The sequence below is a fragment of the Equus quagga genome, chromosome 12 (genome assembly GCF_021613505.1).
Source record: "Equus quagga isolate Etosha38 chromosome 12, UCLA_HA_Equagga_1.0, whole genome shotgun sequence".
Taxonomy (NCBI): Eukaryota; Metazoa; Chordata; class Mammalia; order Perissodactyla; family Equidae; genus Equus; species Equus quagga.
Window position 1 is genome coordinate 90691830 of NC_060278.1, and position 26723 is coordinate 90718552.

General features: G+C 37.5%; 1 protein-coding gene across 4 annotated transcripts in view; it reads left to right on the forward strand.

The window, feature by feature from the left end:
- The window catches only part of RALGAPB (Ral GTPase activating protein non-catalytic subunit beta), a 90542-nt gene that overhangs the window by 7640 nt on the left and 56179 nt on the right, over positions 1 to 26723 (forward strand). For all 4 annotated transcript variants that reach the window (XM_046677970.1, XM_046677971.1, XM_046677972.1 and 1 more), the window contains exons 2-9: positions 6009 to 6224; positions 9654 to 9856; positions 14524 to 14687; positions 16299 to 16485; positions 19150 to 19281; positions 24634 to 24812; positions 26124 to 26272; positions 26401 to 26617. In XM_046677970.1, the coding sequence (XP_046533926.1) occupies positions 6039 to 6224; positions 9654 to 9856; positions 14524 to 14687; positions 16299 to 16485; positions 19150 to 19281; positions 24634 to 24812; positions 26124 to 26272; positions 26401 to 26617 (1417 nt within the window). In that variant the 5' untranslated portion in view covers positions 6009 to 6038. The remainder of the gene's footprint in view (positions 1 to 6008; positions 6225 to 9653; positions 9857 to 14523; positions 14688 to 16298; positions 16486 to 19149; positions 19282 to 24633; positions 24813 to 26123; positions 26273 to 26400; positions 26618 to 26723) is intronic.

Below are 26723 nucleotides of genomic sequence, written 5' to 3' on the forward strand. Positions count from 1 at the left end.
GCATGACTTCAGAAATGTCCAGATTTTCTATGTCTCTTGAAAAATTGGATCACGTGGTAACACTGGGTCTACATTCCTTCAAGGTAGTAGTTGGCCGGGGCTGACTAGTGGCTGTGCCCTTTAAGGAGAGCCTGTATTTTATAGTTTGCCACAGCGCCCTCTCTACCCACTTCACTACGTACTACACTACGTGTTTGTTTCCTAGACTGGTGGTTTTCATCCTTCTCAGACCTAATATTTGCTAGTGACCTCTTTATTATTCTGAAATTAACAATATATAACCTACCAACGCATAGAATTTTTAAAAAACCTATGAAACTTTTAATGGTAAGAAACGAAAAACATAAATTACTATCCTTCCAATAAAATTAGTATTTCAATAAAAATGCTCAGGTACAGCTATAGTAGAGGACATAATGAAGTGGTCGATGCTTGGGTCTCCTTACAAGTGGAGAAGTAAGACTGTAATGTGGCACTTTTTCTTTATATTTGACATTTTGAAATAAAGGATAAATCAGTAAATAGGTAGTTCTCGTGATAGTGTTCCTCACAGCAGTGTGTAGTATTAGCAACTCAGATACCACAAGTGGCATGGCCTTTGGTGATGTGATTTTTCTGAAATGGTTAATAATTCTTAGTGTAGTAAGAGTCTGTACATAAAAACGTTAAATTTTTCCTCAATTTACATGATTAATTGCGTTACTGAAAATTCAGCGTATATTAAAATAGCACAAAATATTTTGTATTTATGTGTAAAAGGGAGTTAGATTTTTAGGCTTAAACAATTAAGAACAGGATGATTTTCTGGCAGACATTTAAACGTCCTGTAAAATGTAGCAATATTGTCCATTGCAAGGACTGTCTCCTGCACTGCAGGATGTCTGGATTTCCTGACTCGGCCCATAAATACCAATAGCACACCCTGATCATTCTGTTAACTAAAAGTGCACTTACTGTTTCCAAAATGCCCCCTAGGGGACAGTTCTTTTCTATTGAAAACCATTGCCCTAAGATCTTGAATGTGTTCTGTTGGCCTTACCGCCTAATCAGTATAATCAGAATTGAGTTTTTATTGCTTGTTTTGTTAGTTTAATGGGTACAAAATGATACCTTAGTTGCTTTACTTCGTGTTTCTTTGATTTCATGTTTGTTTCCAAAATTTATTTTCTCTTCATCATTTTATTTAATTTGCCTGTAATTATAATGCAGTCTTTGTCTTAATATTTTTGTTTTATATGTATTTTAAAAAAATTTAACGTTTTTTCTGTTACGTATGTTTTAATATTTTAATTCAACTTTTTCATTGTATCCTGTCTGTAGTTTTCTACTTTATGTTTCCTGAAAGCATTTATTTCATTTTCTTACATTTAACCATTTAAACATTAATACATTTAAAGAATTAAAATTTCTTGCATTTAAAAACTGTATCGTTTTTAAGAAGAATTTAAGAGCTTTTAAACCTCTTTTGATTCGTCTTTCAAAGTGTTTTTGTTTTTTTTTTTTAAGATTTTTTTCCTTTTTCTCCTCAAAGCCCCCCGGTACATAGTTGTATATTCTTAGTTGTGGGTCCTTCTAGTTGTGGCATGTGGGACGCCGCCTCAACGTGGCTTGATGAGCGGTGCCATGTCTGCGCCCAGGATTCAAACCAACGAAACACTGGGCTGCTGCAGCGGAGCGCGTGAACTCAACCACTGGGCCATGGGGCCAGCTCCTCAAAGTGTTTTTTAAAGAATGGTAATCTTGTCTTCATAATTGGAGAGGTGGTAGCTGTTTTTTAAAGAATGGTAATCTTGTCTTCATAATTGGAGAGGTGGTAGCTGTTTTTAAAGAATGGTAATCTTGTCTTCATAATTGGGAGAGGTGGCAGCTGTTTTAAAAAGGCAGATTCTCAGGCCCCAGTCTAGACATAGAGCTTTCTAGGGATGGGGCCTTGGAGTCTGTATTTTAAATCAGAGCCACCTTGATGACTTGTGTACGATGGAGTTTGAGAGCTTGCTAGTTCTTTTTTTTTCTTAAAACATTTTTTCGTCCAATACTGTGTTGTCTGGAAAGGATGCTAAATATTCATTAAATATCCCTTAAGTATTTGGAAACCATCCAACTGTTTTGTTTTGACCAATAATTAGCTTGAAACAAATGGACATTTTTCAATTTTTATTTGTACACAGCATGCGGAATTTTGGATATACTTCAGTGGAATTAAGGGAACACCTTCTAACATCTTCCTTGTCCCCATTGGTAAACCTTGACATCCTGAAACATTTATTCAGTATCCATTACGTGCCAGGAACTACTCAAAGATTCAGGAAGTGAGGTTTCCACTCAAAAAAGGTTGACATACTTGTGGTGAAGATATCTTTACACAGTTAACGGATAAGCTAACGTGCAGCTTGTTATGAACAGCCTGTAATAGGCATTCAGAGCTGGGCAGGAGGGGTGATTTGAGGAGTCAAGAAAAGTTTTACCAGAGAGGACGTTTGTGCTGTGCCTTGAAGGATGAGTACTTCATAAGGCGGGTCAGGGTGGGGAATGGCAGTTCAGTCAGTGGGAGTAGCATGAACAGTAATAGAGGGTTTGGAAAAACTTGTTGGGTTTGAGCAATCGGCAGTAGTTCTTTGTGGCCATAGCTTGTGGGAGGTGGGTATGTGTGGGAAGGTGGCCGTAGAAGAAGGCTAGGAAGGTGGAATAAGCAATTTCAGTTGCAATTCTAGCAAGGTTTTGTTTTGTTCTTTTCTTTAATTGGGTGAAATCATCTTAAATTTTATATAGAAGAAAAATGAGTGAGAGTAGCCAATAAAATTATGAAAAAGAATAGTTGAGGTGGAGGGGGCTTCCTTTCCAGGTATTAAAACATTCTATAAAGCCACTGAATTTAAATCATTATTGTATTAGCATAAGAAGAGACAAATAATTGAACAGAACAGATTTGTAAACACATTCCTCTATAAATGAGAATTTAATTTATGACAAAATTTCAGTTCAGTGGAAAAGGATGTATTTTTAATAGATAATGCTGGCACAACTGACTATACGTCTAGAAGAAAATAAAATTGGATCTTTGCTATACCACTTATAGAAGTAAATTCTAAGTGAATATAAAACTTAAGTGTGAAGGATTAAGCAATTATCTTGCAAAGAAATCTAGTAGACTGCATATATACTTTAGGGATATGTTTTCAGACTTTTGGGCCTAGACACATAATAAATGTATTTTGTGTTGTGACCCAGAACGTATACATATGTAAAGGGGGAAACAAGCATCACAGAACATTGCTTACCTTTACTATGTGTGATGCCTTTATTGTATATCCTATTCCACATAATTAAAAACAAAAGTATTACCCATTACATTTATTTCATGACCCATAATTTGGGGAATGCTGATAAAGGGAATGGGAGGGAGAAATCACGTAAGCCAGACTCAAAACTAGAAGCTATAAAATACAGGAAAATATTTGGCTAGAATAATGAAATTTCATTTCATACCCATCAAATTGGCGAAGGAAGGAAGGAAAGAAGGAAGCTGATTCCTGGCAGGAGGCTGTGGGTGAGAGGAGGGAAGGGCTCTCATCCATTCCTAATGTCAGTGAGAGTTGTTAGAGCTTTTTTGGGAAGCAATCTGGCAAGACCTATTAACATTAAAATATATATATACCCTTTAATCCAACGGTTTCACTCTTTGGAACTTGTTCCATAGAAATTAAAAGGCCACTGCTCAAGGATATATAAACAAGATATTTATTGCATCATTATTTCTTGGTGACAAAAAAATGGAAAATGAAGTAAATGCACATCATTAGGAAACTGGTTGAATAAATTATGTCACACCTGTGCCATGGAATATTACACAGTCATTAAAAAGAGTATTAAATTGAAAGGATACTGATGTGGTACTCTTGAACAGAAGAAAACAATATATAGAAAGATATACAGTCCCTAGCTATGCATGTGTATAAATTATTTTAATATGATTGACTTAGGGCACAGCAAAATACAAGAGGAAATGTTGGGTTGTTAAGATGGATTACCTATCCAGGGGAGTGAACTATTTGGACAAGGAATGAAGCCAAAGAAAAAATGAAAAGGATGAAAAACTACAGTAAAATAAACAAAAAAAATGTGTAGTATAACATTCTTGTGTATTTATGTAAGACAATATATATAGTGTGTGTATGTACATATATATTATACTGTATGGTATACTATATAAATGTGTGTATTATGTATATGTATGTATGTATATATGTTAATTTAAAAAGGTGAGAAAAAATGTATGGTGTGGGAATAAGTTGTCATCTGATGGGGATGGCTCCCTATCAGAGCTTTTCCTTTTCCATTTTTGAGAGTGCTTATTTATGGGGGGCACCAGGATAGCCTTGGGGAGGATTCTTTATAAATCCTGAGGAAACAGGCAATTTTAATAGTTGCATCTACCCTTCCTTCAAATTGTAGGTACCTTGTTTGATTCTGGTCCGTCCTTCCTGCCTTTCCATTTTCAGGGCCTCTTGGTCCAGAGGAGGAGGACATCAGACCTCATAGGGTCACTGAGAGGTAACTGGGCCCAGAGTCCATGAGACTTCAAAAGAAGCTGAGAAGGTTGAATAAGATGAGGGGAGGGTACACAGGAGAGGAGAGGGAAGGTAGTAGGTTCCTCTGTATGGAAAGAAGAAAGAACAAAAAACGGTGGTTTGGGACCAGTCTATGAATGACCTTACCTTTGTGCTAAGGAATTTGATCTTTATTCTGTAGGCCCATGATTCTCAAACGTCATATCCTCTTGAAAAACACTGATACTTGTTGAGCTGGAAGAGGTTTTCCAAGATAAAAGTAAACAGTTCTAGTCTCTTCCCAGTTTGAAGAAAAGTTTGCTTAAGGGATAGAACTTTTTAAAGATTAAGTGTAACCATGTATTTTGCTTAAACTTTGCTGGCTAGGCAAACAGATTTCAGAGCAAGTAGAAAGTGAAAGTTAACAGAATTGATTGGAAAGGGCTAACTATCCTTGATTCTCTTTATGAATGTGGCATTTATGATTGTAATATTTGCATTGCATTCATATGGATATGTTTTCTGTGGCTAAAATTTCTCATTTGTATGGTAGACATAGATACCATTTCACGGAGAATGTACAGCATAGGGAGGAGCAGTGCACATCATGGAGAATTTATGGGATATGGAGAGGCAGTACTTGCCGTGGTTAAGAGCATGGTCCCTGGGAGCCCAACAGATGTAGGTTCAAAATCCGCCTCTGCCGTGTTATAGCTCTGAAGCCTCAGATAAGAAGTAAACCTTTCTAAGCTTCAGTTTTTCCATCTGTGAAGTAGGGATAACATTACTTAATATTCATAGAGTTGTTTTGATGTCTGCATGAGTAGCATGTAGTAAATGCTCAGTAAGTGGCAGTTCTTAATATGTTTTCTGAAGGACGCTGTCACTTCCAGGTGTTCCATTACTGGGAGTTTGTGTGCCACTGCTGTAGGGAATGAAATATTCTCAAAGAATTTTTTGTCTGCTTTGAGGATGGTGGTAGGAAATTGCTGGGGTACGTTTCTAGTCTGTAATAGGTACTCGGAAACTGTTGACTGAAAAATCTGAGTCTTAAACTCTTTCCTTTGTTTCCCTTTTCTACTTAGGGCACTCCGTTCTTCTGTCTTTTTCTATCCTGAAACGTAGAATGAGGAAGATTCCCTCATGCTATGAGTGTACCAAATCTGATTATTTTATCCCCCTGCATAGTGGCCGTCTGCCCTAGCTCTGTTCCAGGGCTTCTGAAGGCTCTTTTGGGGAGGTGCTCACACAGCTGTTTCTCAGGGTCTACTTTCCTACCAGATCTCACCATGAGGCTATTTTAGGACATTCTCACAACATTTAGACATGATTTTTTTCTCCGTCTTCTTGAGGCAATGTATTTATAGCTTCTTTGTCTTGCTATGTAGGGTAAATCTGTGTTTTACTTTTGTTAATTTTCAGTGGTATAATTTGACATATAATTCTGTTTTGTCTTTTCAGGTGCCGTTTCGATAGTCCTTTAGCGGCACGATGTACTCTGAGTGGAGGTCGCTGCATTTGGTGATTCAGAATGATCAGGGCCACACCAGTGTGCTGCACAGCTATCCAGAGAGTGTTGGGCGAGAGGTGGCAAATGCAGTGGTCCATCCTCTTGGGCAGGCCTTAGGCACCCCTTCAGTGGCTGGTAGTGAGAGTTTGTTAAAAACTGACAAAGAAGTAAGTGTTTCTTCATTTCATTCTGCTATGTGAAAATATGTTTGTTACTCAATATAAATTTATGTAACATTGTCTTTTTAATGATTTCTGCTCCATATAGTGTGGCTTCTCAATTTTGATCTTATTTGACTTGAGATTTGGTTCAGTTTGTGGGAGTTATAAGGAATGGGTTGTACCATTGTACTACTGGGACTTCCCACTAGCCAGACCAAATTCTCCACTTGAGCTATGTGCCTGAGACAGAGACTTGAGTGTCAGGCCCGTTCCCTTAAGCTCTAGGCTCAGTCTTCAGATTTCTATTCAGAGGTGTGTTTGGAAGGTGTTCATTCTTACCTCTGGATGGCCTCTGACTGGAGGCCTATCTTGTGTCAAGTTTTCAGGCTGCACATAAGCACTGAGCTTGAGGCTCCCCCGTGTCTCCATCCCTGCCTACCCTTACCTGACTTCCAGGTTTAAAAGTGCTGCAGAACAGCTAAACCTGTATGGATGTGAGCCCAAGTGGTTGGAATTGGAGTTGTGCTTTCTGTCACTAAAGATAGGGGGCTCTTGGAGTGGCTTCGCCTGGATCTGGTCCTCTGTTCTTGGATTCAGGGGACTGAGCTGAAGTTAAGTTGCCAGTGGGAAGTCATGAAGGAGCCCTGAGAATGGAGTGATATAGGAGCTTGCTAGTATGAATTCTGGCTAAGATCAGGATTAGAACTTTGTCCTCTGTGCTTGAGGACATTCATAGAACCTTCAGGCTTTGGGTTTACCTATTTTTCAGACCTACCCGTCTCCCCCGCCGTTTTTTTCTGTTACTTTTTGATTTCTCATGAAGGAGAGATTAGGTTTAATCTAGATAGAAGACTAATCCAAATGGAAGACTAAAGCTTATAGTTCTGGAGGCAGTTTACCCTCTGTAGGCCATGGCTTGGTAAAGGGCAAAGCCCTTCTTTCTGAGGAGCATTTTTTTCTCCTCAGAGTACCCTAGCAGAGACTTAGCCCTGAGGACCAGTGCTTGCTTGCCCTGGTGCTCTCCCCTCTTGGCGTATCTGTAATCCCTTGCTGCCTTCTCCTGGGAAGAGATGGCATGTGAGTAAATAGAGGTGCTCCACTGCAGCCCTTGTTTATTCTCCTTTCCCATCCTCAAAAGGATATGAGAGAACAGTCCTTGAATCCAGTGTCCTCTAGAATTATACGGTTAAATTGTTGTGTGAAGATATCACCAAAGATATTTCCTCCTTTGTCTTTTATCTGATAATTAGGGACTTGCAACCTCTTTTAAACTTTTTTCTATTGTGCAGCTGAATCCCACCTGCCCCCCTAAAATTTGTCACAGCTTCACTGTGCTGTCATAGTCTTCTTTAGCATTTGTTGCTGTTATACATTATATTAGTTATATTGCCATTATATATTTTCTACCCTTAGCCTTTATAGTTATTGTTTTTTGTTTTTTTTCTGCTTTTTCTCCCGAAATACCCCCAGTACATAGTTGTATATTTTAGTTGTGGGTCCTTCTAGCTGTGGCATGTGGGACACTGCCTCAGCATGGCCTGATGAGCAGTGCCATGTCCGCACCCAGGATCCGAACCAGTAAAACCCTGGGCCGCTGAAGTGGAGCATGCGAACTTAACCACTCAGCCATGGGGCCAGCCCCATGTGGTTGTTTTTGAACTTAAAAATTTCAATATATGTATTTATCTTGTTGGATTCAACTTTAGTTTTAAGCTATTGAAGTCTTTTTGACTCCTGAATTTCTATCTAACAAGTTAGCTATCCTTTTTAGATTTGTGATATCTACAAATGGTCAGCATATAATCTGTTTTCCTCTTTTTTTTTTTTTTTTCCTAAATTAAGGTCTGGGTAGGGCCTTTGGCACGCCAGTGAGCATTTTCTTCCAAAATGATCTTGGTACATTAATCCCCTGTTATTCTCTCATGTGGTGTTTCGACCAGTTATAAATCCAGCCATTCTACCTCCCTCTGGACTGTAAGTCTCCATCTTGTCTACAAGGATATCCTGTATCTGACCAAATTTCTTGTTAAAGCCCAGATCCTCCTTTGCCAGGGAAGGCTGTTAATGGCATGGTGAGAATAGCTTCACATTTCTAGTTGGAAGACCAGGGTTCAAATTTCCAACTCCGCTGTTTCCAAACCACCATTGCTTAATTTGCTAAGCTTCGGTTTCCTTATCTGTAAAGTGAGGACAGTTCACCCTCTCACACAGAGTTATTTTGATGGTGAGTTGATGTTTATGAAATACTTTGTAAACTGCCAGGCTTATACAGTTATCAGTTGCCTTCATAGTAACCCTGTTAATAAAGGAATGGAGCTCGTCTGGCATGACTTGTTCTTTTTGAGCAGGCTGGTTTCCAGTGATCTTGCTTCCCCTTATAAGTAATCATTGGTTATCTGCTTAGTAATTTGTCCCAGAGTTCTGTCTGAAATTCACTTAAACTTTCCAGTCTACAGTATCTAGAATATAGTTTTATCCTCTTTTGCAAATTGGGCTATTTGCCCTTATCGCATCTTGTTCATTCTTCATGACTGCAGGCAGTGGTTCAGCAGTCTCCTAGGCAAGTTCTCTCAGCCCCTAGGATGTGATTGAGATGGGTCAGGAGGCTGAAACTCATTTAGTGCAGCTAAGTGGCTTATTAATATCTTACCCAGCTTTAGTCCCTTCTCACCTGTGTTTGTTCTCCCCCTTCCATTTAAAATATTATTTTCTTTGGCAGAGAAAATAGTCACAAAATAAGAGCTGAGCAGTTCATCTTCCTTTTTGTTGTTTGTCTTCATTGCGTAGTCTGGAAAATAAATGTGATTGAATTTATGTGTGTGGTTTCCTAAATGACACACATACCTGTAGGCAAATTAAGTGGAGAAAGACATCTAAAGTTTTCTGTTTCTCTGCTTCCAATCTCTATGGAAAATCAAGATGACCTGTACTTATTTTTTATTTTACAAAGCAAACAATAATAAAGTCTCAAGGCTAAAAGCTGATATAGGCTTGGTATTTGGAAATAAGTAATTTATTTTCTTCTTAAATCTTTCGCTTAGGAAATACGGTCTGAGTGTGTCTTATTTTTGGAAAGTACCTTCTCTAGAATAAATCTGATATGTATGTTGAGATGAATATAGTGTCAATTGAGAGGTTTTTGGCAATAAAAGAGGTTAATTTTTTTTCCTTGGTGAGGAAGATTGTGAGCTAACATCTGTGCTAGTCGTCTTCTATTTTGTATATGGGACACTGCCACAGCATGGCTTGATGAGCAGTGTGTAGGTCCACACCCGGGATCTATAACCATGAACCCTGGGCCGCTGAAGCAGAGTCCATGAACTTAACCACTATGCCACTGGACCAGGCCCAAAAGAGGTTAATATTTTAAACCAGTCTACTGAAGTATAGATAGGGATGTGTGATAATTTTATATGTATATTTTCTTTTGTTTAGGTAAAATGGACCATGGAAGTCATTTGCTATGGACTGACCCTTCCATTGGATGGAGAGACTGTAAAATATTGTGTTGATGTATATACAGACTGGATTATGGCTTTAGTGTTGCCGAAAGATTCTATTCCATTGCCAGTTATTAAAGAGCCTAATCTGTATGTTCAAAGTATACTGAAACACCTGCAAAATCTTTTTGTACCAAGGTAAGCTACACCAGTCTATCTGGCCTATTATCAGGATCATAATGAAATATCCATAAATGTTCCTTTTTTATTTTATAGGAGTTGATTTCATTGTTAGCCCTTTGAACAGTAACTTTCATTTCTCATTCAATTATAGAGTATATTAATATGAAACAAAGGATGGTCTTTTGTAATGTTTACTAGAAATTTTTAACAAGTGTGTGTTCATTTTAAAGGCTTTTGGCTTTGCTTCTAGGATCCGATAGTTATTAGATATTAAGATACTGTGACCCCTTTCCCTTCCACTCAGAAAACATACTTTTGCCTATAATTTTTGGCTCCACTTAAGCTAAAGGCAACTAAGCCTTCTACCTTAAGATGAATGTTTCTTATGAGAGAAAGAAGACATTGAATTAAGCAAACTGGAATTATTACGGGCAAATTTGTACTAGGCCAAAAGATTACCCTTGACAGTTTGTTGCTAATTTTTTTCCCCATCTTCTGAGGCAAAGACCTTAAATATCATAATGTAAGACATGTGCCTTACTTGTGCTTGAAAATTTTTTTTGACATATCCTTGTAAATTCAGCAAATATAGAAAATTATGGAGAAGAAAGCGTTAGTCCCCTACCCATTGGAATTTCCTGTAAGAAAAATCTGTTTTCAGCTATTTTTTGAGAAAGGGGCAAGGGGGCTTGCCTCCTTTTGGAAAAGTTCTGATTAGAGCTTTTCATCTGTTAGATGCTGAGGGACTTCGACTCATGCAAAAACTCTCTCTGTAAATTGTAGCTTTTTAAATTTAGAAGGAAGATTACTTTGGAAAATCTGAATTAAAAAAGAAAAATCTCTTTTAAGAACTCTGATCTGTAGGAACAAGTGTAAATTCCTTACCTTGTGTGAAATGCCTGCTGTAATCTGGCCCCCTAACCAGATTAGCTGCCACTAATTCAGCAGGAGTGCTACTCTTTGGTCAGATTCATAAATTAAACCTTCCCCAAGACTCCCTAAAGATCTTCCCCATCATGGCCTACCCTTTTGTTTTCCTCCTCCTCCTCCTCTTCTCCTGCCTGTCCACATCTCTTGTTGATTCATCTTAAATTCTGCCTTCTCTTTAAGAGAAGCCTTATGTGACCATCCATGCCCACCGTGATCACACCTTCTCTGAACCTATAGGCTACTTCCTGTGTCATTCTTGTATCTCTCCACTGTTTTATTGCTGATCTTTTAAAATGTGTATGTCTCATTTCCTCATCTCACCAATTTGAGGGCAGGAACTGGGTTGTTCAAGCTTCCAGTACTTGGCGCAATACTGGTATTACTGTGGGTGTGGATTAAATGCTGATTGCTTGTGTTTATTGATTTCAAGTAGAAATAATAACAGGAAATGGTTGGAAGTAATTAGCATGTTGTTTGTAGCTAAGCAGGTTCTTCTAAAATGGTATACAGTAGTCCTCCCTTATCTGTGGTTTTGCTTTCCACAGTTTCAGTTACCCATGGTGAACTGAGGTCTGAAAATATTAAATGGAAAATTCCAGAAATAAACAATTCATAAGTTTTAGATTGTGTGCCATCCTGAGTAGTGTAATGAAGTCTTACTCCATTCCACTCTGTCCTGTCTGGGAGTGCATCATCCCGTTGTCCAGCGTATCCACTACCTGCCTATTATCAGATCGACTGTCGTGGTATCCAAGTGGTTGTGTTCAAGTAACCCTTATTTTACTTAATGACCCCAAAGGGCAAGAGTAGTGATGCTGGTAATTGGAATATGCCAAAGAGAAGCTGTAAGGTGCTTTCTTTAAGTGAAAAGGTGAACGTTCTTGACTTAATAATGAAAGGAAAAAATTGTATGCTGAGGTTGCTAAGCTCTATGGTAACCTTTATTACAGTACATTGTTGTAATTGTTCTATTTATTATTAGTTATTGTTATTAATCTCTTACTGTGCCTAATTTATAAATTAAACTTTTATCATAGATATATATGTATAGGAAAAAACAGTACATACTGAGTTTGGTGTTATCCATGATTTCAGGCATCCACTGGGGTCTTGGAACATATCTCCCTAACAAGGGGGGACTACTGTAATAGTTTTAATGCTTTCTTGTCATCCCATTGAGGAGACTAATTTATTGGGCTTTTTCTTTGTGCATGGAACAGTCTCATGAGTAGTATTGCCACTACATCTCAGCTCCTTGTACTCTTACTATGTCTCAGTGCTAGGTTAGTTTGTATTGATGAAAAAATGGCATTTGAGTTAATTAGGCTTTTGTTTTTGCGAAGCATGATTACCTTGTAAATTGTTCATTTTGCTCTTTGGTAATTAGCTTGTTTTCTCAAAAGTGTGTGAGTACTTCTGAGAGGGTATTGAACTGACTATTAGAGTTCTCCTGGCCAATAGTGTCTTAGGGAGCTGAATATTTTCAGTGCTAATATTGAGAGTTATGATCTCATCTACCATTATTGGAAGTTTTAATTTTTATTTGATTCAGATAGTTTGCAAAACAGTCAACAAGTTTACTTAATTAGTTGTTTTTATAGAAAGTGACACTCAAAATAGAGGAAACTGCCTTACCACTTTGCTAGAGATTGTCAGAGTGGATGTAACCTTTCTTTTTTGCCTATCAATTTGATTTCTTATTTTCATAATTTAGTGAAGAGTGAACCATCTTTTAAAATCGATTAGGGTTTTCATTGCTCAAATAAACTGTACTTTTTTTGGAGGGGGGAGTGAGGAAGATTGGCCCTGAGCCAACATCGGTTTCCAGTCTTCCTCTTTTTGCTTGAGTAAGATTGTCGCTGAGCTAACGTCTGTGCCAGTCTTCCTCTACTTTTCCACAGCATGGCTTGATGAGTGGTGTATAGGTCCAGCGCCTGGGATCTGAACCCGTGGACCGTGGGCCACCAAAGTGGAGCATGCGAACTTAACCTCTGCACCACTGGGCGGGCCCCTATACTGCACTTTAAAAAACATGATATTTTTCCAAAGCAGTGGTTGGCAAACTTTTTATTGTAAAGAGCCAGACAGTAAATATTTTAGGCTTTGTGGACCATAGAGTGTCTATCATAACTACTCAACTCTGCTAGCGTAGAGAAAGCAGCTATAGACAATAGGTAAATGAATGAGCATAGCTGTGTTCCAATAAAACTTTATTTACAAAACAGATGGCAGGCCAGATTTGACCCATGGACAATAGTTCACCAGCCCCTTTCTAGAACAGTTTTTCTGAAGATCACAAGTTGCTTTTGAAAATATTAGGAGGAAAGGAAAATCTCTGGTGTTTAAACCTTTCTGTTTATTTTTTAGTAAAGATTATGTTGTTTCTCTTAGCTTTAGAAACTTGGACATAGGCCTTGTGAGTGAGGTTACAGTACCTAAGGAGTAGATGTTTCCTTTACTGCCACTGGGCAGATACCTGGAAATTCTTGGTAGGCCTAGGTTACCATTTGGGAGGCTTGCAGTGTTACCGCTAGCTTGGAAGAGTGTCAGCTCCAGGACCACTAGTGGAATTTTTATTTCTTAATCTGGGCTTTCTCTTGTATGGCTAGATGAGGTTTGGGGCTATTATATAATTTCTTAGCGTTCTTCAAGCAGCAATAGACAAAATCTTGAGCCTCACGGCTTCACGTGGACTGGATTTACCTCTGGCTGAATGAGGGACATCTCCCTGCTTTTAGGGGCTCTTTGCTTTTCCTAGGTGAATGTCTCATCATTTCGCTTTAGGTCTGACTTCTTTAGGGAAAACTTAGTGGTGTCATTTGTTTGCAGCTCCAGGGTAAAGTGTCTGGCTTTCTGGGTCATGGCCCGGAATCTGAGAATCTCTATCCTAATGTTTGGGTAGGAGTTCTATGGGCACTCACTTCATTTTCTGGATTTTTCGAGGAGGCTTTGATATTCCCTACTCTGATTCAAACATGTTTTATCAGTTCTTTGTGACATGAGTCATCGTATATAGAAACTTGTCCTCAAGATTTGTTTTAATAAAATTAGTTACTTGTCTTGGGTTTTACATAGGAGATCTGGAGGCCAACTCACCATTTGCTAATGCAGTGGGTTTTTCACTGTTCTCAAAATTTTCAGGTGGTCCACTTTGGAAAGTGGGGATAAGGGCCAGGGCTTGGATTTCTGTCTTCCTCTTCAGGTGCTCATTTCTGAGACAATTGCCTCCGTGCCTCATCAATTTTGGAGACCTGTTAGGATATTCCATTGGGTCCGTAGGCTCTTCTCTAGTAGACATTGGCTTCAGAGGGACTGTGAGCACTATGAAATCGCATGCAGAATTCTTGTGAATGTGTGTAAGAAAATTTAAAAAGAGTACAAAGGGCATTCTGCTTCAGCGTGAGCGGCAGAAGTGGTTGTGGGTATTTATTCATGCACTCAGCAGAAACCTGTTAAGTGCCTGTTGTTATGTTCCAGGCACATTTTAGACTTAGAAAATCCAGAGGTGAAGCTTACATTCTAGTATCCCCACGCTCCTCCCCCCGCCAGGAGCTTTTCAAGCTCTCATAGGAGTGGAAGGTTGAGATCCCAGAGTGCCGAACTGTATGACGGGGAAGTGGCTTTGAACTGAAGAGGGGGTACCTAGTCATGTCTGCTGATGCATTACTTGTTGTTATCTATAAGTCACCTGTCCTTAAGCTGTTGCTTTCTCTCCTCAAGGCTTGTCAGTGATCTCTGTCTGTCTTCTTCAGACAGGAACAGGGCTCCAGTCAGATTCGACTATGCTTACAGGTCCTGAGAGCCATTCAGAAACTGGCCCGTGAGTCATCCATCATGGCCCGAGAAACCTGGGAAGTCTTACTGTTGTTTCTTCTGCAGATTAATGACATACTTCTAGCCCCGCCAACTGTTCAAGGTTTGTTTATTTTTTTTCTAATTTATTTCTGAGCTTCAAATATAGTTCACTTTAAACTCAATGTGTAGTAGACTCAGTGGGCATTTAAATTTTGGCACAATAGTTGACAAACCAAGGTTAACAAGTCTCAGAACGGAAACCCTGAAAGGCACAATATGACGTTATTTTACCCTCAGTGACAGACTCAGTGAGTTAACACGTTTGATAATGACAGGAATAGTAGCTTTTTTAGGATATGAAGATAGAACCTATATAAGAAACAATTAATTAATTTAATTAGAGCCTATAAGTAGTGTACCTGATTACAAAGTAGTTATCAAAGTAGACTCTGAAAACTTGATAGCTACAGGAGATATTTTGTTCAGCAAATGAAACCTACAAAGTCTTAAAGTGTTCTATTTGGAAGTATGACAGTATGTCATTCATTACCTAACCATTAAAAAGCCTCCAGTTTTATAGGACTTTAGTGTGTATTTTAGAAGCCCTGCTTTGTATGTTACAGCACAGTGTACACAGACTGTAAGTTGATGTTCCAGTTCCGAGTTCCATTGTTGCTTATTCATCTGTGTAGTGTCTTTACTAACACATGTGAGTGTGCTTGTGCTCTCACATAAATTCAGTGTCCCGGAAAATATCTAAAAGGAATCATGGAATTTTAGTGTTGAAAAGGACCCCATAATAGGACTACCCTGGCCAGTCGTTGATTCATTGGCGCTCTGCTACACGCTCCCTATACCAGGAATAATAGCAACATAAGGTGGGCAGTTCATCCCCTTCTGGGGCTTGTTACTGTTGAAACTTTGTTTTTGTGCGTTTGAAATGTACATCCTTATTCCTTTTCCTACTAGTCCCAAGTTTGCCTTGTGGAGCTATGCAGAGTACAGACCACTGCTTTTCTCCCTAGTTCCAGGGCTCACAACAGAGGAACAGCTCTGTTTTCATCTTTGAGGCTCTGTCCTGCCCAGCATCAGTCCTTTTGCTGTCTTCTTTGTCCCCCTACCCCTTGAAGGGTGGCTTTCAAACACCTGAAGCATTTTATAACAAAGTTTGGCGGTAGAAAGACCTGGGTATTTGTTCTGATTTCTTCACTTACTGGCTGTGTGAACTTGGGCAAGTTACTTAGATTTCCTGAATGTAAGTTTTCTCATCTTCAAAATAGGTTTAATTGATAATTGGTAATAGATGTTATAAATACCTATCCTTCAGAATTAATGTGAGGATTATGTGAGGTCGTGTGTGTTAACTACTTGGCACAGAAACTGACTCATAGCAGTTACTTATCACAGACACCTATCCTTTCCCTTTTCCCCTATGTGTTCATGTCCCACTCGCTAGAAGGTTATCTCTGATAAGAATAGAAGGTTATCTTTGATAAGAACTGAGCAGGATGACTTGAAAACTTTCAAAGCAATCATTGGTTGATGTATCCATGATTTCCTTCATAAGAGCTCGTAAGAATGGTTTCTCATTCTTGCTATTAAACGGTTATTTGAAAGTCAAAACTTAACATTGCATTTTTAAATTTTTTGACCAATTCTCCCAAATCAGTGAATTAAACATTTTGCTTTAAAAATAAGTATGCCAAAGATGTGCTTTCTTTTTATTGGTAAGGTGGCATTGCTGAGAATCTGGCAGAGAAGTTGATTGGTGTTCTCTTTGAGGTTTGGTTACTAGCTTGTACTCGGTGCTTCCCAACACCTCCTTATTGGAAAACAGCCAAGGAGATGGTGGCTAACTGGAGGCACCACCCGGCAGTGGTGGAGCAGTGGAGCAAGGTCATCTGTGCGCTCACTTCAAGGTAGGTTATCATTGACTTGCCTGCCTTCATCCATCTGGCCTTAGGCAGCTTTCCCCTAGTTCTTTGTCTTTCTGGGATTCATGGAATACATGGTAAAAAACTTGTATCCTGTGTCTGTTATTACTGTACCTTAGATATAGAATCCAACCACTTTTAAAAAGCAGATATAGCAGTTTGACAAGTGCCCATCTAATCTAAAACCTTTCAGATTAAGCAAGTATCTTGGAGAAGCAGATAAATTCTGCACCCTAACTCCCCCCTTCCAAAATCCCACTCTTCTTCTGATTATTAAAATATTCATCATTTTAAAAAAGCAAACCAAGAAGGGTATAACAGAAAAAGTTAAGTTCACCAGAAATTCTTTATATATGTTTATATATAATTTTACAGAAATGGGACCCTAATACAACATGCTACTTTATAACCAAAGTAGGTAGTTGTTTTTTGTTTTTTTTGAGGAAGATTAGCCCTGAGCTAACTACTGCCAATCCTCCTCTTTTTGCTGAGGAAGACTGGCCTTGAACTAACATCCATGCCCATCTTCCTCTACTTTATACGTGGGACGCCTGCCGTAGCATGGCTTTTGTCAAGCTGTGCCATGTCTGCACCCAGGATCTGAACCGGCAAACCCTGGGCCACGGAGAAGCGGAACGTGCACACTTAACCGCTGCGCCACCAGGCGGGCCCCGAGGATTCTTTTTAAACAATCACGATACCATTATCACACCTAAAAAAATGTTAACTGTTCTTTAATATCAGTTAGCCATTCACTGTTCAAATTTCCCTGAATGTCTCAATTTTTTGTTTTTATAGTTAATTCCATTGAATCAGAAAACAAACAAGGTTCAGACATTGTGTGTCAGACTTGACATGTTTCTTAGGCCTATTTTAAACTGTAGGTGCCCATTCTCTCATTTTTATTTCCTTGCTGGTTTTTTTTTAATTGTTGAAGAAACTGGGTTGTTTTGTGTTACAGAGTATTTTACATTCTGGATTTTTGTGCTTATGTTTTAGTTCTGTTAACATATTCCTCTGTCCCTGTATTTCCTGTCAACTGATAGTTAGATCTAGAAACTTGATCTTATTCAGGTTTGATTGGGGGAGTGTGTAGAGGAGGAAACAAATAATTTGTCGGTGGTGTTATGTATTGGAAGATAGGCTTGTCTTTTTCTAAGTTAATAAAATGTTTATATCTTTGTCATCACTTAAACTAAGAGATGAAGGTTTGCAATATTTTGATTCCAATATATCTTGGCGAATGTCAATATTATGAATCTATTTTTAAATAGTACTTCTTTTTAATTTTAATGTATTTTTTTCCACTTAGTTCTCTTTTTAAAAAATCAGTTTGAGATTATTCTGTATAGTATTACTATCTGCTTTTTTCATTTGATGTCTGATTCTTGTCCTATTAATTACATGTGCCTTTTTTCATTCTTAAATAGATCTTGAGATCATATTTTTAATGGCTCTGTAGGTTTTCATTATATAAATGGAATTATAATTCATTCAATGATTTCCCTGTTGTTTTGATATATGTTAGTCCCAGTGTTTTACTTTAAAAATATTGTTGATATGAATACTTTATACATAGTCTTTGTGTGTATTCTGGTTATTTCTTTAAGATATAATCCCTGGGTGTAGAACAATTGAGTCAAAGGTTTTTGAACAGTTTTAATACATTTGGAATATTACTGTTAAATTAAGTATTTGAATTACTTTTAAGCTACACTATAAATTCTGAACTTCATGTAAAGTTATATAGCAGTTATTATTATGAATAAATTATAGCTTAGTTGTTAGTTGTGTTGAAGGAGTTTGCAGTGGGATGAATTTTTTAAAAATAATTTAAATTATTCAATATAATTTTATTATGTGACTAAATTTATAATTATGTAAATATAATTGCATATTATATAATTATATCTGCAATTGTTTATAGTTTTTTATGAATTGTATCACGTAAAAATGTAAAAATTTATAATTTTATGTTATTTTATAATATATGATTTGCAATTTGTATTACATATTATAAAATTCTTATATAATTATAAATAGTACATATTGCATATTATATATTACAGAGCTATACATAATAAAATGTATTAAAATTTATATAAATATATTTAATTTATAAATGACTTATAATTTTATAAACTTAAATAATATATGAATTTATATTAATTATATATCAAATATTAATTATATAAATTTATATTAATTTATAGAATTAACTATTTTATGTAATCAATAATATATACAAATTATAAAATTTATAAGTACAAATTAATATATAATTTATATATTTATATACATGTAAATTAAAATATTTTATATAATTAATAAGTAATTTATGTAATTAATTTTATATACTAAATATATATTAATATATAAATTTATATTTAAATATATAAATTTATAAAATTATATAACAAAATATAAAAATATAAATATGTAACTCAGTTATGGATATTATTTAAGTAAATCATTTAAATGTTTAAAAAAATTTTTTAGATCTTTTACAAAACTGGAAATCCCTTTCTAGTTTGTCTGTTTTATAAACAAGTGTTTTCGTTTATCTTATTCACTTCAGTGAGGTATAATAAATGTTATCTTTCATTCTGTTAAGAAATGAACTTAGTGGTGTGCATTTTTATTTTCTAGATTGCTACGCTTTACATATGGTCCATCATTTCCTCCATTTAAAGTTCCTGATGAAGATGCCAGTCTGATCCCTCCTGAAATGGATAATGAGTGTGTTGCACAGACATGGTTTCGCTTTTTACATATGTTAAGGTACTGTTATTTTAGTATTTCATGTGCTCTTTACCTGTAAGTGTCTTAGGGCAGGAATCTTGCTATACTCTTGCTGGAGTTCAGAGTGTAGCTGCTAAGCACAATCGTCAGCTGGAGCTGAATTGAACAACGCGCACATCTGCATCAGGTGCCTTCTGCTCTCCCTGTCCTGGCAGGGTCAGGCTATCATTAGTTGCTCTTGGTCTACACACTCTAGGAGTTTGTCACTGGCGTAGATGAAGCATTTGTTCTCTTCCCTGTTGTCACAGCATGGATGATGATATCTCTCCCAAGACCTTGTCACATTCTTTGGGGACTGAAGACTGCCTTGCTCCTCTCTGTGATCAGCACCGACTAGTCACTCTGGCTCTGAGGGCCTCTAGTAGCCTTGTTTAAAATTTCACTGAGGGATACACCCTGAAATTGCACAGAGGGATAAATTGCTGCTTCCTGCTATCTCTTTCTGTATGGTAATTCTATTCAGTTCTGTTTCATCACTTTCTACCTTTCTCTCTACTAGCCCCATCTTTGTGCTCTGTGAAACTTTCATTCTGTTTTGTACTATCTTTTTTTTTTTTGGTGAGGTAGATTGGCTGTGAGCTAACATCTATTGCCAATCTTCCTCTTTTTGCTTGAGGAAGATTGTTACTGAACTAACATCTGTGCCATTCTTCCTCTATTTTTGTATGTGGCATGTCGCCACAGCATGACTCGATGAATGGTGTGTACATCCACACCTAGGACCTGAACCCATGAACCCCGGGCCCCCAAGGGGGGCACACACTGTTAACTACTGTGCCACTAGGCCAGCTCCTGGTGTGCACTATCTTGATTCTTAAACCATTTCCTTGCATATCTTTTTCTGGTCTGACTAGCTCATTTTTCTGTTTGTGTGTTAGTGATTCTAAATTACTCTGTATGACTTTTTATACATTAGGGGTGTTAACTATTTTCTGTCTTTTTTTTTTTTCAGATTGTAGTTTGTGTTTTTTATCTTTCAGTGATTTCAGTGTTGTTTTTAATCTGTTTTTCTTTGATCATTTCTATTTCCTTTAAAATTAGAAAGTCTTTATTCTTTGATCAGATGGATATTCACCTGTTACGTCTTCTGACTTTGTTTCCTTTGTGACATTCAGTTCCTTTTAATATATATACCAGGTTTTGTCTTTGGGTTGTGCATTATCCCATTAATCTCCTCATTTATTCTTATATGAGATTCACACTTTTTAATTATTTGAACTTTATAATGGTTATTGATATTTGGTAGGCCTAATGTCTTTTTCCCTTTTTCCATTTCTTAGAATTATTTTTGGATCTCTTCTTGCCTGTTTAACATCTCAGATGAATTTTAGAATGAATTTGGCAGATTACAAAACACAAGCAAACAGCAAAATCCCACAAAAACTTTGGGGTTTGGATTGTGTATTTATTAGGGTAGGGAACATGTCCTGCTTTGGCAGATGAACTTGAAAGTCTTACTGGCTTTACTCTAGTATAAGTTTCGTAAAGTCCAGGGTAGGGAGTGGCTTTGCTTACATGGTCGTTCAGGGACACAGGCTGGCAGAGGCTCTTCCAGCTTCAGTATGTGGGTTTATTAGGTCCTCAGCTTTATACTCAGGAGCCTCTGTATCTGGCTAGAAGATGGAGAAGAGAGAGCAAGGAAAATTGCGTGGGAGGTTTTTATGGACCAGGCCTTAAAGTGAAGTAAATCGCTGCTCCCCATATGCCATTGGCCAGAACTCACAAACCACACTTAATTGCAAGACAACATAGGAGGAAAAGAGGAACTAGTGAACAGCTAGCCAGACTCTGCCAAAGATGAGAATTATATTAAGCCTGTATTTATATTTAGAAAAAGCTGATATCTTAGTTTATCGAGTCTGCCTAAGAGTATGTTTTTCTTTTTTAGAATCTTGAATATCTTACAGAAGTGTTTTGTAGTTGTCTTCATAAAGATCTGCATATTTCTTTTACCATTATTCCTAGGTACTTACTGCTGATGTTGTGAAAGGTTAACTTTTTTCCTGCTGTTAGATCTTATAAATGGCTATTGCTGTATAGAAAGTGTTTTCTTTTCTTTTCTTTTTGTATATTATATTTGGGTATTTAAAAAAGCACTGAGTATTTCATTGATTCTTTTGAGATTTCTAAGTATGGTGGACACATATCTACAAATAAGAAGTGTCTCCTTGCCAGTAATCCATGCTGTGGTGATTAATTAGAAGTGCTTTGGTTGCACTAAGACCTGTACATGAGTTCTAGTTCTATTACTTTTTTCTTTGTGGACTTAAGCACATGATGTAGTCTCTCTGAGGCTGTCTCTTTTTAATCTATAAAATGGGGATAATGATAGTATCCATCTTATTATGAGAATTGAAGAAGAAAAAGTATGTAAAACAGTACACTGTCTAGCGTGGTAGGCACTTGAAAAATTGCCATTATTGTTGTAATTATTTCTGTATATTATTTTACTGCATTTATCAGAACTTAGAGAACGCTGTTGAATTAAAATGATACAATTTTGGGGCCGGCCGGTGGTGCAGTGGTTAAGTTCGCATGTTCCACTTCGGCGGCCCAGGGTTTGCCAGTTCGGATCCCGGGTGCGGACATGGCACCACTTGGTAAGCCATGCTGTGGTAGGAGTCCCACATATAAAGTAGAGGAAGATGGGCATGGATGTTAGCTCAGGGCCAGTCTTCCTCAGCAAAAAGAGGAGGATTGGCAGCAGATGTTAGCTCAGGGCTATCTTCCTCAAAAAAAAAGAATGTTTAAAGAATGATTTGGTTTTGACATCCTTTTTTTGTTCTGATTTTCATTGGAAAGCCTCTACTACATGAAATTTTGAGTGGGATGTTAGTTGTTGATAGTAGATACTTATTTTTATTATCCTGGTTTCCTAAGCAATTACAAAATGTAAAATTTAAAAATATAAATAAAATGAAGAATAGTGCTCATTTTTTTCAAATTGTATATTGGGCTCCATTTAAGCAATTAAGTGGTTTTTCTTCTTGTTGATGTGCTATATTAATTTATTTCCCAATATTGAATCATCCTTCATTCCTGAGAGAAAAGTTCTGCTTGGTTATGGAATGCTGTTCTTTTAATGTTTTTCCAAATTGTCTCTAGTTTTAGTTTTTGACTAATTTGTGTTTTGGTAGCTTACAAAAAAAATAGAATAGGAAACTTCCTATCCTTTTCCATGCTCTGTCCCGTGAAAGTTATGTGTTCCTTAAGAGTCTGAAATAAATCGCCAGTAAAACTTTAGTCCTGGAATCTTTTTTGAGAGTTAGTTCTTGGATAATGTTTTCCCATTTCTTCACTATTAACTAATTTCTTCAAGCTTTGTCTTTCTTGTTGAGCTGAAAAATTTGAGTATTTCATTCAGGGTTCCTTTGGATGTAAAGACTAGGAACCTCCTTAAGCAAACACAGGTGAAAGAGAGGGGTTATTGTGTGATGATGGAGAGGTTTCATCGGGCTGCAAGCAGCAGTGAGCAAGCAGTCCTCATGATGAGGAGTGGTCAGAGCGCAGTCTTGTGACAAGCTGCTCCGTCATCTGTTGACTCTTTTTCTCTTGGCTTTTTTGCTTCTCTTGTGCATACAAACGGTTTACTTTCTCCTTCAGGCTTCCCTTGAGCCCGTTTCCTCCTGCCTTTGGGGTACACACAGCCTTATGATAACTGCCCAGTGGTGTAAATAGCTGTGGTACTGTGTGACTCTCCGACTCTAACCCTTTCAATTCACTGAGGCTTTCCCTTTGCTCAGATTCTCAAAAGAGACAAATTGTATCAAATTATTTTTGTTAGTTAGGCTATGTCAGTTGTAGGTCTCTGGCAGATTTCTGGATACCTTTTGGACGTTTTACCCCACTGGTTAAATGAGCTGTGGCTGGGTGGGAGGCAGGTCTATGAAAGTCTTATTCGGGTCTTACTCAGAAGGGGCTCCCATGATCATTAGCAAATTTCCTAGGAAGAGGCTGAGTATGATGGTGAGACAGGGGCCAAAATTTTTTCTAGTATGGTAATGCTTTATCTTTTTCCAGGTAAAAAAATATTTCCCTTGATTTGAATGCTACTATTCTCAAATGCTTGTCCTTGGACTTGTTTGTGCGTGGCCACCTGACCTTCAGGCCCTGCTCAGAGGTTCTGTTTCAGTAAATCTGGGTGGAATCTGGATTTTTAACAGGCTCTCCAAATGTGTCAGATACTCAGGGCATTAGGAGCTACAGGAAGGCAGTTTCTATTATCTAATCCATATTCTTTGTTACCTGTTCTCATTTCGAATTTTATTTTTTTCTTCAATCTGTTCTCTGAATATTTGAGTACCAATAAAATCATTTCAAGTTTACCTCTAGTGAAACTGGTATAATGCCTTTGTCTCCTCAGTTTTCAGTGTCAGGTAGACATGAATTTAGCAGAGCTCTGTTGCACTCAGGTGTAGTCCACTCCAACCTTAGTGCCTGTTTTCATAATTTCTGAACAGATGAACTGCAACCCCTGGCAGGCAGTGCTGCTAGAGATTCCTCATCTTCTCTCCCCACCTGATGGAGTACAGTTCTAGGGGTACAATGTCCTAGTGCTAGAAGCCCATTTTCCCTGCATGCACATGTGCTCCCTCTCCCCACTTGGAATTATTTGAAATTAAGATTCTGTGTGGGTGGAAAATGAGATTTCAAAGGGCAGAGAAGTACACTGATTTGTATTTCTCAGCCTAGTTCTTTTGGCTTTGTAGCTGGTAGAAATTCTTTCCAGATGCTGGCTATAGATTGTTTAACAAGGTTACTTTGAGTTGAATAGGCTGTTTAATGGACAGCTAAGCAGACCATTTTGAGTATAAATCTAAATCTGTTTTTTAATGGAAATAGTTAAAATTATTTATACACAAAATATAACTCAAGCCCAGATGCATTGTTTTGAAATACATGATTTTAGTAACTACACATGAACACAAATACTAATCCTGATTTTCAGACAGTTTTTAAGAAATTGGAAAAGTTAAAATAAGATATTTTCCTTGGGGTTCTTGTTGATTTGTTTATAGTTTTACCATTCCATCACTTAATTCCAAACATATTAGAAAAATATCCACATATACTCTTAAAAAATTAGAAACTTCTAGTCTTATTTTGATTCTCATTCTCTGGACAGGCAGAGTAAGTTTGTGTAAACATACTGAAAATTTTCTGTAAAGGAGTGTTGACGTTTGAGTCCCTAGCCTATTAAATAGAGATCATTCTCCTCTCTGAATCAAAGAAATAGGCACAGACAGCCCTGGTGTTAAATTAGATTGCATGCGTTTTATTGCTAAAGGAACTTCTAAATGTTTAATTAATTCTTCTCTCTCTTTTTGATAGTAATCCCGTGGATTTGAGTAACCCAGCCATTATAAGCTCTACTCCCAAATTTCAGGAACAGTTCTTGAATGTGAGCGGAATGCCACAAGAATTGAATCAGTATCCCTGCCTTAAACATCTGCCTCAAATATTTTTTCGTGCCATGCGTGGAATCAGCTGTCTGGTGGATGCATTCTTAGGTGAATTTTGTGTATGTTGCTAGATGTTTGAAGAGCTGAATGTAGATGACTCTAAAGTCTAGTTTTAGAAACTATTTTGGAAAGACCAAAGAAAAAGATGAACAGATCTGGTTATAAATAACAAACTGGGAAAAATTATTTGCAAGAAATGTTATAGCTAGGGAGTTTTGGTTGTCTTCATATAAATAGATTAAACACTGCTAAGAAAAAGAATAAGACCTGGTAGATAAATGGACAAAGGATGTGAATAAATGATTTACAAAAGACAAAAGTGTTCATTCTCACTAGTAATATAAGAAAATACAGATTAAAATGCATTAGGGGTCATTCTTAGATGTATCATTAGGAAGCAAATTATACCTTTTGTGAACTACTGTTTTAAACTGTTTTTCACATTTTAGGAATATGAAAAATCAGAACTTTTTTAACCTGTTGTTGAAAGGCAGTGATATTTAATATCTATCATTTTCTAAAACGACTGTTTTGTACACTTTGTTCATATGTTACGTAGGTAATATATTAGTTCAAATTAAGTTTGGCTGCACATAACAATCGAAAATACCAGTGGTTTAAACAAGATAATTTATTTTCACCCATGTGAAGCCCAGGGCTAGGTAGTACAGGGCTGCTATAGTGGTTCCATTATTGTCAGGGACCCATGGCCCTTCCATCTTGTGACTCTCCATCCTTTGTGCACTCACTCATGGGCCATGATGATTGAATGAGTTCCAGCCATCCTGTTCAGGAATTAGGAAGGAAGGAGAGTCAACACTTGATTGGTCTTTTTTATTTTTTTTAAAGATTTTATTTTTCCTTTTTCTCCCCAAAGCGCCCTGGTACATAGTTGTATATTTTTAGTTGTGGGTCCTTCTAGTTGTGGCATGTGGGATGCCGCCTCAGCATGGCTTGATGAGCGGTGCCATGTCTGCGCCCAGGATCATAACTCGCGAAACCCTGGGCGGCCACAGCAGATCGTGTGAACTTAACCATTCAGCCATGGGGCCGGCCCCTGATTGGCCATTTTAAGGAGATTTCTTGGAAGATCCATCCAATAGTCACCCCCTTCACTGTGGTCAGAACATGGCTACATCTACCTGTAAGGGAGGCTTCAAAATATAGTTGTTTATTCTGAGTAGTCATTTTCAGCTAAAATTTGTGGTCTTTCTCAGGGAGAAAGGGCAAGTGGATATTGGGAGGCAACTAGCCGTCTCTGCTCTAATCTGTCCTGAGCCTTCACTGGTGTTGCTTGAGGAAGATTTTCTGACCATCTTTTTTGAACTATGAAAATTAATTCCTTTTTTTTTTTTTAAGGCATTTCTAGACCCCGATCAGACAGTGCTCCTCCAACACCCGTGAATAGATTAAGTATGCCTCAAAGCACTGCTGTCAGTACCACTCCACCACATAACCGGAGGCACCGGGCTGTTACTGTGAATAAGGCCACCATGAAGACAAGCACAGTAAGAGTTTTCATCACCGTTATTATGCTGTATAAAGATTGGCTTTTTAATCTGCCATCCTTTTTAAAAAGTCCTCCTGTTTTCTCAAACTTTTCATGTGTGGATGTATTCTTGTGTTCTTCTAATAGGTTAGTACTGCTCATGCCTCGAAAGTTCAGCAGCAGACATCCTCCACCTCTCCTCTGTCCAGTCCAAATCAGACTAGTTCAGAACCCAGGCCACTGCCTGCACCTCGGAGACCAAAGGTTAACAGCATCTTGAATCTCTTTGGATCATGGTTATTTGATGCGGCATTTGTTCACTGTAAACTTCATAATGGGATAAACAGAGACAGCAGCATGACTGGTAAATATTGCTCAAGAAATACGTTACCATGTTTTTTCCTTTTCTTTTTTCTTTTTAATCTTTCCTACCTGCAAGATTAATGTTTCTTAAAAAGCTCTCTGTCTCT